Source organism: Sinocyclocheilus anshuiensis, unplaced genomic scaffold, assembly GCF_001515605.1.
Source record: "Sinocyclocheilus anshuiensis isolate Anshui unplaced genomic scaffold, SAMN03320099.WGS_v1.1 scaffold534, whole genome shotgun sequence".
Taxonomy (NCBI): Eukaryota; Metazoa; Chordata; class Actinopteri; order Cypriniformes; family Cyprinidae; genus Sinocyclocheilus; species Sinocyclocheilus anshuiensis.
This window is the reverse complement of record NW_015547712.1, coordinates 1,347,952-1,360,227: the sequence shown is the minus strand read 5'-3', so window position 1 is coordinate 1,360,227 and position 12,276 is coordinate 1,347,952. Positions and strand designations below refer to the sequence as shown.

At 35.8% G+C, this 12,276-nt stretch overlaps 1 protein-coding gene across 1 annotated transcript in view; it reads right to left on the bottom strand.

Moving 5' to 3' along the window:
* Window positions 1–3,208: 3,208 nt before the first annotated feature.
* LOC107704073 (collagen alpha-1(XII) chain-like) overlaps window positions 3,209–12,276 on the bottom strand; it is an 83,584-nt gene continuing 74,516 nt past the window's right edge. Inside the window, exons 70-78 of the mRNA XM_016506917.1 lie at window positions 10,772–10,825; window positions 9,399–9,452; window positions 8,937–9,008; window positions 8,257–8,292; window positions 8,104–8,170; window positions 7,253–7,435; window positions 6,667–6,744; window positions 5,489–5,659; window positions 3,209–4,703 (exon numbers count right to left, since the gene is read on the bottom strand). Of these exons, the coding sequence (XP_016362403.1) occupies window positions 4,696–4,703; window positions 5,489–5,659; window positions 6,667–6,744; window positions 7,253–7,435; window positions 8,104–8,170; window positions 8,257–8,292; window positions 8,937–9,008; window positions 9,399–9,452; window positions 10,772–10,825 (723 nt within the window). The 3' untranslated portion in view covers window positions 3,209–4,695. The remainder of the gene's footprint in view (window positions 4,704–5,488; window positions 5,660–6,666; window positions 6,745–7,252; window positions 7,436–8,103; window positions 8,171–8,256; window positions 8,293–8,936; window positions 9,009–9,398; window positions 9,453–10,771; window positions 10,826–12,276) is intronic.

Sequence of the window (12,276 nt, the reverse complement as noted above, 5' to 3'; positions counted from 1 at the left end):
GATTTCCTTTACAAACTATCAAAATTTCATCTTACAGCAACTGCACATAATTGCATAATTTCACTCAGTTTGGGCCTCTGAATAAAACTAGCACTTTTTTATTGACTTTGCTCATTACAATACTTTATGACTTCAATAGTTGATGCTGGCATTGAATGTTTGATCTTCAAAGATGCTTTATTATTTATAATAAATAATGTGTGGAACATCTCTTTGTTAGACTTATTAGACAAGTCAAATTTCTTTCTACAGTATTTAATGTGCCGTTTTTCTTCTCACATCTGTGTACCGCATTTTGAAACCTATTTAAAGGAACTGTTCTCCCAAATGTTAAAAGTCTGTCATCATTTAGTCACCCACATGTCGTTCCAAACCTGTACTGTATGACTTTCATTCTGTGGAACACAAAGGGAGATGTTGAGCTTAATGTTCACGCTGCTCTTCTCCATATTATGAACGCATACATAATAGGACTGTAAAGCTACAAAAATGACCAAATACACCATAAAAGTAACTTACTGATTTTTTCTTTCTCGTTATGTGTGGTTTAAGTACAATTCTAAATCGTACCGGATTGTACAACGGATCTAAATTGTCCCATTCTAACATGTAGGGGTTTTTGCTTTGTTTTGACATGTCCTCATAGGCTTATTTGCTTTTCGTCGACCGTTCTCTGTAGATCCCGCCTTCTCGCACGCCATGATTGGTCGATTATTTACAATGCCTGCACACTATTGGCTGAACTACCTTTCAATCATTACCTTTAGCAAGTATGAAAACAATGTCAACAACCTGGGGCCTGTTCCTTTAAACAAGTTTACAAAAAAAGCAAGGTTTATTTCAGTTAGTCTGACTTATTGTCATTTGATTTGGTTCAAAATAAGTCTGAATAACTGAAATACGTCTGGCTTGTTTGGTTTTATGAAAAACCCCCCGGACATTTTTGGCAATTTAGAGAAGAGGACGTATGACGACCGTTTGTTTAAGCATCTAAATACCTTTCAGATCCGCTGAGCATCATAATGTGCGTCGGAAGGATGGAGTCACGTCATCGTTCTCGTGTTTGAGGTCATTTTAAGCCAAAAATCTTCACCAACCCTTGACTCTTACTGATAATGTGTTTTATATTTTGACACCATCAGAGGTCATGATGCATTCCTCTCGATGGCATGTCTGGACGGACTTCAAACGTGTCCGTTACCGAACACTGTACTGTAGTACCGCCGTCAGATCCATCATACCTTTCAAATTAAATTCCAGACCGGCGCTGCTGGAAGCTGCTCACAGTTATGAGACGCTTCTCTAAATCAGTGAAGTTATCTGGACCGTGGACACATTCATGTGTCTGAACAACATTAAATGTGGGCTATTATGCATCAATTTTGGCCATAAATCAATGAAGCCCCTAATAGAAGCTTCCAGTCCATTTTGAAGTGGTTCCTTATGGGAGAAAGAGACTTTGTACACATGCGTTTAATATTTGTCATGTGAAATTTAGTTCCCGGATTACAATGGCTGCAAAGATCAAATCTGCTCCCTACAATATGAAGCAGATGAATTTGTGCTTAATTTGATCAAAATACTTGAATGCAAAAAGACGAATCAATGCGCTTTATGGCCCGAGAGGAAAACACGCTGTATTGGTCACAAGAAATGAATGCAATAATTATTACAATACTTGCATTGCAAGGTGGCCACTGTGCTGATATTTTTTATTTTTTTCTCCATACATTTTTGCAATTAATTAAATGCAACGATTCAGCCGATTTAAATGACCAATGTCAGATGGAGGGTGTTTGAAAACCATTAAATAAATATTTATTTATTTATTTATTTTTTTAATTCTGGTTGGTCTCAGTTGCAACAACCACAGGGATGTATTTACAAGCTTGATGAATCAACAACCAAACACAGCAGCTTCAGAATTCATGTTTGAGACGTAACTGGTCATCTAATTTATGTTGTAAAAAAAAAAGTGAAAGTCTCAAGTTAACCACAGACCATGTACTCATAAATCAAAAACCACTAGTCTAATTTTTAGGAAAATTAGCCCTTCTGATTGGCCTACAGATTGACGTCATGAGTAATTATCTCGATTGGGCTAAAATAGCAAAATCAGACAATTAGGTGAAATGTGTAACTATCAACACAATTCTTTTGCTGCCTTGCAAGCACATATTTACTTTGACAAACACAGATTTCATTGATGTTTTGAAGCATTTCCTTTTGAAACCAGAAGGTTGGGGTGAGACAAATCAAAGCCGATAACCTTTAATTTAGGTTTGAAAGCAATGAAGTTACTTTCAATTCTTTCAACTTTTAGTAGCATACAAGAATTTAGATCTCATGCATGGGCTAAAAGCCAGCATTTTGATTTCATAAGCCCTTCATCTAATGACACCAGCAATGAAATATGAATCTTGTGCAAGAAAAAAAAAATGGCACATTTAATATTTTCAGTAGTTTTATTGAAAAATGCCTCCTCTGTTTCAGAAATAAATAAGAAAATAAGGCCGTGGAATTCACAATGTGCAGTTACAAACATGAAGCAGCAATACTATATATATAGTCTTGCACGCAAATGCCAAAACTGCATTTGATACCGATAAAACAACAATTACAACAACTATATTCTGGATTAAAAAAAGGAAAACAAACAACTACAAATGAAAATGAAAAACAAAAAACATACTAAATATACACCACAGACATGCAATTCCACCTTTGGTCAAATCAGCTGTGAGGTTAAATCAAACATTCATCCAATATGATCAATATCTGATTTATAATATCGTGATGGAGGGCATGTTTTACTGCAGATGTAAACAAAACAAAAAAAACAAAGACAATCTCTCAGGTGAATGAAGACAGAAATGGATAATAATGTGTATTCGTACATAAGTGATGAATGGTGAATATGCAGATGGCTGGAAGAGGCAATGATCTTTGGAAACCCTTCAAAGTTAATAAATTATCAAACACCTTTCACCTGCACGCTGCGATGTGTGACACGTCAATGATTCCAATCGGACACATATTCAATGCGATTTTACAAGCGATGGAGTACAGAAAGAAGCTTTGAGGTTATATTAGGAGATTCATGCGTCTGATCTGCTGAATTCACACAGGGTTTGAAGGGTTAAATTATCTGTACAAGCCGTCAAAATGTCAACAAACAAATAACATGAGCCAATGAACCCCCCCCCTCTTTTTTTTACCAAGCTTTCCTTTCAGATCCCGTCTCTGGCAGTGACCTCTTGCGCCGTTGGTTTGGTGAGATCTCAAAGTCTTCTTCTGGGATTGGGACTATTTGCTCGGCATCAGGTGGAAATTGTTCTGCTTGGAGATACGGCAGTGGCCAGTTGAGTCACTCAACAAGCAAAAATACGATTATTACCTTTCTCAATCTGGCTACGGTAAGTGCAAGGGGTTAGAAACTGCTTGTCGATGAGTTGTAAATGGGTCAGTGCTTTATGTATGTACTTTACACACAGCAGGGTCTAAAAGCCTGAAACCTCAAGTGAAAACCCTTCCAAATTACATCGGCAAAACAATCCGATTTACAAGGTTTGATCTTACTAATTAGATGAAAGATCTTCAACTTTTCTTTTTCCTACAACTCACACAAGGTCATGGGTTCAATTCCCAGCCAGTGCACATGCTGACAACATAAATAATTTTAATACAATCTAACCAGCTTTGGATAAAAGTGTCTGCCAAATACATAAGATTCAAATGAAACCACAAGCTTCAAAATCTCAAAACATTGTTTTCCAGATTTAAATAAAAAGAACAACAACAATTTTCAATGAGGTTTCAGACTTTGGGACCCCAATGTTTGTATGTAGGGTTAATTAATTCAGGATAATTGGACCAATTTTTCCAGTCATCTCAATGGCAAAAAGTTGCCTGATACCTAAATTCATCCTTTATTTATAGACATAGTAAAATTACTATCAAAACTAATGTATGCTGATATGGGCAAGTTTGCCTGCGAAGTCAAGAATTCAACCGCACACCCATAATTTTCTAAACCCTTACTTCCAGCCAAATGAAAGAGAAATGATCCCACTGATACAGAAATGAACCTTTAGGAAATGAAACTGGCAAGATGAGTGCATACATACTAAAGGAGAAAAGAAAAGAAACCTCCAGGGTCCGATGAACAAAAAGAAACTGGCCCTGAGCAAACGTCTGTGAGATCACTTAAGGCACGCAGTAAAATAAGAGGCACTAGTGTCAGCATTATGCAAGCAGTTGAATTCAAGCTCACTACGAGGGTTAAAACTATTGTTTTTTTAGTGGACTGGGCTTCACCTACTAGGCATGATTAGTTTATGTCCAGATAAACAAAAACTCTTGGAGTTAACATGCTAAATGACAGTTGTTTTGGCTACAGATCCACCTGGTTAGTATTTGTTGTGTTTTTGCGTGTTTTGGTCATGCGTCTCCAGTCGACTGCAGCTTGTTTTCGGTTGTTTTGACTGCCGTCACTGATGCCCGTGGCTGTGAGTTGTGGTTAGTACCCATCCGCAGATCGTAATCTCTGTTTGTTGCTTTTATCTGTTTGTTTGTTTGCTTTTGTTCAATAGTGTTCGCTTAATCATCTCCGTGGTTGGTTATCCGCACAGAGCCCAATAACATGTGATTTTCTCAGGATTTCAAAGTGTAAGCAGCACAGGTGGTTTAGAAAGTTTATGAACCTGGAACAGGTCAAAGAGGGGGTTAGAATTCTTTGCCAGACAAATCACAAACTGAAAATTAGCTTCTGATACTTTGATACTAGAGAGGGTGAAAATCCGGAGCATATTTCCTTCCAAAATCAAAAGAAAAGACTTAATGGCTTTGTAACAACTGACTTATTGAATAACAATTTTGGCCTCAAAGTTAGCATATGGCTTTTACAGACAATTCTTAATATTTCGTGCATTACAGAAATGTGAATGCATTTTTTGTATTGCTGTTGTACAGTTCAAAAGTTTGGGGTCAGTGAAATAATTTCATTGAGAATGGATGCATTAAATTGCATCAGAAGTGACAATGAAGACTGGCGTAATGGCTGCTAGAAATTCAGCTTTGCCTCACAGGAATAAATTACATTTAAAAACATATTACAATAGAGAACAGTTATTTTAAATTGCAAAAATATTTCAAAATATTACACAATATTTTAGTCAAACAAAAGCAGCCTTGGTGAGCAAAAAAGACCTTCAAAAACATTTTAAAAAATCTATGTTTATGTCGAAATAATGCCATCATAAAAATGGCTGCATTTTATTTATTTTGATATTTTTGATTTTGGAGTGAAATATGACTCGTGCATGTTCTTGAAAAGTTTGGTAAGATTCACCCATGATAATCTGCATTATTCAGCTGTAACTAGCTACATCATCTTCTGCTCTGTTCATGCACTGTGTTACACTACACATGCTATTAATGTTATTTCTACTGTCATGCACCGGGCACAGCTAGAACATGAGGGACGTACCTCTGTAACCCTGTCCGTTATATGGGATACCGACACACTGAGAGGAGTCACAGTAGCCAGGGGGGCCGGGTGGACCACGTACACCGCTGACACCGTTGCGACCGGACTGACCGCGGCTGCCCGGAGGGCCGGTTGAACCAGGAGGGCCGATTCTGGACTCACCAGGTGGGCCTACAGAAATCAGGAAAAATATTGCCTCGGAAATTACCTTTAAATGTGACATAAATGGGGGCTTATAAGATAATTAGCTTTCAGAAATGCTGTCAAAAATAATTTTACACTTGTGCCACATTGGCATTCTTTTATTTTATAATTTTTGGTGCACAATTTTTATATTAATTGTAGCATGAAATCATACATATATTTTAGTTTTTATCTGCAGTGTAAATGTTCAGTGTAAATAAATCTCTGTACCATTAGCATCACCAAACAGAATTGCATAAGCAATGACTGTTTCCAAACAGCTTTCTGTTTATGAAAAGGGGCTTAAAAGGGAATTAACTTCCAGAAATATTTTCGATTTGACTGCACTGATAATGCTGGATGAGAACTGAACTGAACTGGATAATGATACTATCTATTCTTTCATTCCTCAATAAAGTTTATCATTATAGATGAACTTTTGCAACATTGACAGTTACTGAAAAAAAAAAACTGAATCAACACTGAATTTATCTAATCTGAATAATGACACTATTGTCTTCTTTAAAGCTGCTTTATAGCTGGATTCAATTTGTTTCATAACTGATGAACTTTTTAACATCGACATGAATAATGGCATTATTATCTTATGTAGAGCTGAAACTGACATCATTTTATAAGTGTTGAAATTTTACAACACTGCTTTTTTATTTCTGTGAAGCTGCTTTGAAAAAATCTGTATTGTATAAAGCACAATATAAATAAATGTGATTTAACTTGACTTGACAGTTTCTTTGAGGGAAAAGTCTGGAAGAGTTATGTCCGCTAATTTTTTAAGTGTTACGTAACTTAAAACGCGACACATCCAACAGCTCTGTGTCTAAAAATGAAAGTGGCGGAAATGAGTTCAAATATAGCATAAGGAAAAAAACTGCCCAGTAAATCACAATTTTCCCTGATATTTCCAGGTTTTTTCAGAACTGTATTCCTCATCTAGATGAGCTCCAGTAAGCTAGGTTTCAGCACATGACACATACCAGGTGGTCCAGTGGATCCTCTCTGTCCTTTCTCTCCGATGCCTGGACTTCCTCTATCTCCCTTTTCTCCGGCTGGTCCTAATGAAAACACACACAAACACAGATATATAAATCCACACACACATAGCTGCAAATATGCATCTGCAACACACTGCTAAATGTGCCATAGCCGAACATCTTACTTAAACTCTTGCAGCAAGATTCCTTAAAGGGTTCCATAAAGAGCAATTCTTAAAAGAACCAGTTTTTTTTAGAGTGAAAAACATTTAAAAAATCTAAAGAACTTTTTTCCACAATTAAGAACCTTTTGTGAAATGGAAAGATTCTATGAATGTTAAAGGTTCTTCATGGAAACATCAATGCCAATAAAGAACCTTTAATTTTAAGTGTATGAGAGAGTGTTTCCTATTAATTTAGACAGCAAACCGCATGGCAGCTAAATTATTTGTCTTAGCATTTCTACATATACTGTACAGCGAGGGCAGTAGTCTAAACTAACCACAGTTCTTGAGGCTGATTAAAATCACATGGTTGTATTTGGCACGGTTTTCTGTTTATGTTTTGGGTTTGCTGTTGTTTCAGGTACCTCGATCTCCCTGGCGTCCAGGCAACCCTGGACTTCCGGGAAGGCCATTTCTGCCTATCCGACCGGGCTCTCCGCGTGGTCCCATGGATCCGGAAGGTCCAGGGGGGCCAGAGGGCCCTGGGCTGTTGCTGTGATAGTTGCTGGGGATTTGGTTCAGCACTTCGTTGAATCGACCCATTTGTCCTGTATAATGTAAACCATGAAACAGCAGATTTGAATGAAATGTAACCCTTGGGATCATCTGAACATCATGTCTCATAACATCTTTTAGTCATGAGTACACTACTGTTTAAAATTTTGGGGTTAGAAAGAATTCTATATTTTTATTGAGCAAGGGCATGGTAAACTGATCAAAAGTGACAGTAAAGTAATTTATAATGTTACAAAAGATTCTATTTCAAATAAATACTGTTCCTTTGAACTTTCTAATGATCAAAGAATTAAGAAAAAAAAAAAGATCACCGTTTCCACAAAAGTATGAAGCTGCACAACTGTTTTCAACATTGATAATAATCAGAAATGTTTCTTGAGCAGCAAATCAGTATATTAGAATGATTTCTGATGTATCGTGACACTGAAGACTGGAGTAATGATGCTGAAAATTCAGCTTTGATCACAGGAATAAATGACATTTTACAATATATTCACACAGAAAACAGTTATTTTAAATTGTAATAATATTTCACTATATTAAACTGTTTTCACTGTATTTTTTTATTGAATAGTGTATATTCACAGTATACTTTATTGTTTAAATTGCAAAAAAACCTTGCATGTACTTTTCTCGATTTGAATCGTATACAGTAAGTAGTTTTTTGCATCAGAACAGTCTACTGGCTGAAATGCATTACCGTTCACGAGCTGTTCGCACACTTGTCTGGCAATAGAGCGCATCATGCTCTGGGATGCGATGTCTCCCTAGGAGGATGAATACGAGATGTTAACGTCTCCTCCACTCAAACTCTTGCGAAATGATGAAAGCAGATATTAAAATCATCACTCACTCTGTCTCCTTTGTCTCCTTTAACCCCAGTCGGTCCCTGTATGAATGAAATCATATTTCTCTTTAAATAGACTGTGACGCTTCCAAACATAAACTAAAATCACTTGCTTGCTCCTGACTTATGCCCAAAACCACACTGCATTTCAGTGAGTAAATATTTATTGAACTGAATTGCAAACAACGTGGATCGCATTTCCTTTCTTAACTTTTTGGATAAAAAAAGGTCAAAAATAGTCTTAATATGTTTGGTAAAACTCATAGAAAGGTGCCACTCGTGTTTTGTAAAACTAATCAATTAACTATTAAAAGAAACTTTGAATCAGATGTTTCTTCTAAAAGAAGTAAAAATAGACTAAAAACATTTAAATAAGTCGCTAGTTGTTATACATTGAGTATTCATCTGTAAAATGAATATAAACAGCAGATCAGATCATTTGCTCTTGGAAGAATTTGATGAGAAATGCTAAAGTTCATACTGAAATTTCTGATTTTACTAAATCTTGGCAAATCTGTGCACAGTTTCGGAGATCTAGAAGAACCACGGATGAGATTACTGGGGTCTTTTTCTCAGAAGGAATATCAAAGAGATGTTGTTTTCTCTCTTTTTTTTTTTTCCAGCGAATTAGTGTCAGTGTCAGTATTGTGCTGTTATATGTCTATGAAAACCAAAAGGTTTCATACCGGAACACCTGTATCTCCATTCTTTCCAGGTTTTCCAGTAGGTCCCGGCATTCCAGGGGCTCCTGGGGGTCCCTGAACAAAAGAATAACAGCTCTGGTCTTCAGCAAAACAGATGTCTGCAATACAGTCTCACATCTGAGTAAAAGAAAACAAATTTAACAACACTCCCTCTTCTCCCCCCCAAAAAAATCAAGAACATACCATAGGTCCTTGTGGGCCCATGGATCCCACCGGCCCCTCCTTCCCTGGGGGTCCCTGCGTTGATAACATACATGCACAGATCCACATTAGACTGATATCACACATGTTCGTTCAGATCCACATGAATCACATCTTAATGAGTCTCTCAAAGAAACATCTGTGCTTTATTTGAGCCCCCAAATGAAAATGAAGAACATGAAGCCTATTTAAATGACTACTGAGATGTTTTGCATTGTGACCCAAAAAAAACCAAGAACATACCATTGGTCCTTGTGGGCCCATGGGTCCTGGGGGTCCCTCCTTCCCTGGGGGTCCCTGTGTCGATAACATACATGCATAGATCCACATAAGACTGATAACACACATGTTTGTTCAGATGAATCGCATCTTAATGAGTTTCTCAAAGAAACATCTGTGTTGTATTTAAGCCCCAAATGAAAATGAAGAACATGAAGCCTATTTTAAGGACTACTAAGATGTTTTACGTTTACTGTATTACATGCATTTTTTATTACTGTATTACAGTAATGAGACCATGTGAGGAAAATGTGCTTAATTGTTGTGAAAATTCTTGAATTTAATTATTTACAAAATAATTTTTTCAGTTAAAAATATAAATAATAAGAATTCTCAACTCTACTGTACATTACTTATATATGTACATTATGTAAAAAGCAATTTTAAAACAACAAAGTTGAAGTGCTTTACAGTATAATAATAATAATAATGTTTTAGTATTATTAGTATTATTTTCATTATTATTATCATTATTGTTAATATATATTTTATTCAAAAACAATAATGAAATAATACATATTTTATTCTAAAAATATAATGATAAATAATAATAAATTATAATTATTTAAAAAAATGTACAAAAAAAAAAATGTAATGTTGTATTTAAGCCCCAAATGAAAATGAAGAACATGAAGCCTATTTTAAGGACTACTAAGATGTTTTGCGTTTACTGTATTACATGCATTTTTTATTACTGTATTACAGTAATGAGACCATGTGAGGAAAATGTGCTTAATTGTTGTGAAAATTCTTGAATTTAATTATTTACAAAATAATTTTTTCAGTTAAAAATATAAATAATAAGAATTCTCAACTCTACTGTACATTACTTATATATGTACATTATGTAAAAAGCAATTTTAAAACAACAAAGTTGAAGTGCTTTACAGTATAATAATAATAATAATGTTTTAGTATTATTAGTATTATTTTCATTATTATTATCATTATTGTTAATATATATTTTATTCAAAAACAATAATGAAATAATACATATTTTATTCTAAAAATATAATGATAAATAATAATAAATTATAATTATTTAAAAAAATGTACAAAAAAAAAAATGTAAAAATAAAAGTCACTACAGCTATTCATGATTTAAGGATGAAATACTTTACAAATGTATAAAATGTGCATTGAAATAATATATATTTCACTTAACATAAGTGAGAAATATCTTAATGGTTTATATAACATTTTATAATATCATTGTAATATGATGATATAATTAAAATGACATAAAGTCTTTTTCATTTGATTTTGGGGTGAAATATGCTTAAAAAAATACATTTTTTTCACCCTAATGTGTCGTACATTGAACAGTCTTCACTCACCCGTATTCCAGCAGGTCCAATAGGCCCGATGGCACCAGCCGGTCCCGGTGGACCCTTAGAGAAAGAATGGAAGAAAAAGCTAAAACTAACAGTCTCAGTGCCAGAGTCTCACACCAGGTTCACATTAGCACAGGTCGCTTGCCTTCGACCAAACAAATCAAACTACTTTCCACAAATAATTTCCCACCAACACACAAGACATCCTTCCATTTCGTTCTTGCTAGCTTTCTTTCTTTCTTTTGGCTACAAAACTATAATAAAAATGTAGCTAACCAAGCCTCAGGCAACTGGCAGCGATGGATACATAAACAGCACTTGGTAATCCTGCTACAGCTAGCACCAATTGAAAACATCTTTTTTGAGAGTTTTATCTTTGAGCTGGGGTGGAATCTGCAAATGCAAATTTTAAGCAATGACAAACAGCATCTTTGCTGCTACATAATGTGACCCAGGCATCGATTTCAGGTTCAGTAGTATTTTTCTGTGCATGCGCACACAAACTGATACGGCTCTTTGCATGCCCTCATAATGAACTTTACGCATTCGTAGCGTCAAAGTCTCCGCTTTCCTTCAAAGTCTTCTAGCCTTCTCAAGCGTGTACGCGTCCTTAGATGGCAGCTCACTGGGTTTTGGAACAGAGCTTGCGCTTTTGCTTTCAAATCTGTAAGAGTTTGTAAGAAATGCTCTTTGTGCTGGGGAGATATTTGCGAATGCAAATGTTCAACTTGATCACCAAATTCGTTTAAAGATCTTAAGTTCCTGGAGACAGGCTTTGAACGTTAACAGAAGAAAGTGGGACAGTAAAGGGTCTTACATGGTTAGGACTGATGCCACAGGCCTCTTGTGTTCCAGAACATTTTTGCAACTCTACAAAAGGCTCATTCTGGCATCAAGCAAGCTAACCTCGGATCGCTAATCCCCCAGAACAGTCAAGACAGTGAGGAGAGGGAGTTGCACCATGATCATTACATCAAAACTTCATGTCAGATTAGAATCTGAGCTCTTACATTAAAAATATTATTTTCTCCTTGATTGCTTTCTTCTAGCTTTCTTTCTTTCTTTCTTTCTTTCTTTCTTTCTTTCTTTCTTTCTTTCTTTCTCTTTGTCAATCCTGCTTCTACTTTGATGTCTTGGCATTAGATTTACAGGGTACTTAATATATTCCAGATCCGTTTTACTGGCTGTTATAAACCCTGGCTGCATTCTCTGCAAGTCATTAAATGCATGTTGTTATAGCAACTCCTCCAACATGGTCACCTGCACGGCTCGGCCCACTATTCGTTAAGAGGGATCGGATATCGCAGTCCATCCTGGAGAATTTACAAAACCACAACAGTGAGAAAAATGTCTGCCTTTCTTTGTCTCCCTCTTTATTTGTTTATTAAAGGGGTCATATGTTGTGATTTCAAGTTTTCCTTTCTCTTTGGTGTGTTACAAGCTGTTCGTGAATAGATAAGATCCCTAAAGTTGCAAAGACTAAAGTCTCAAACCCAAAGAGATATTCT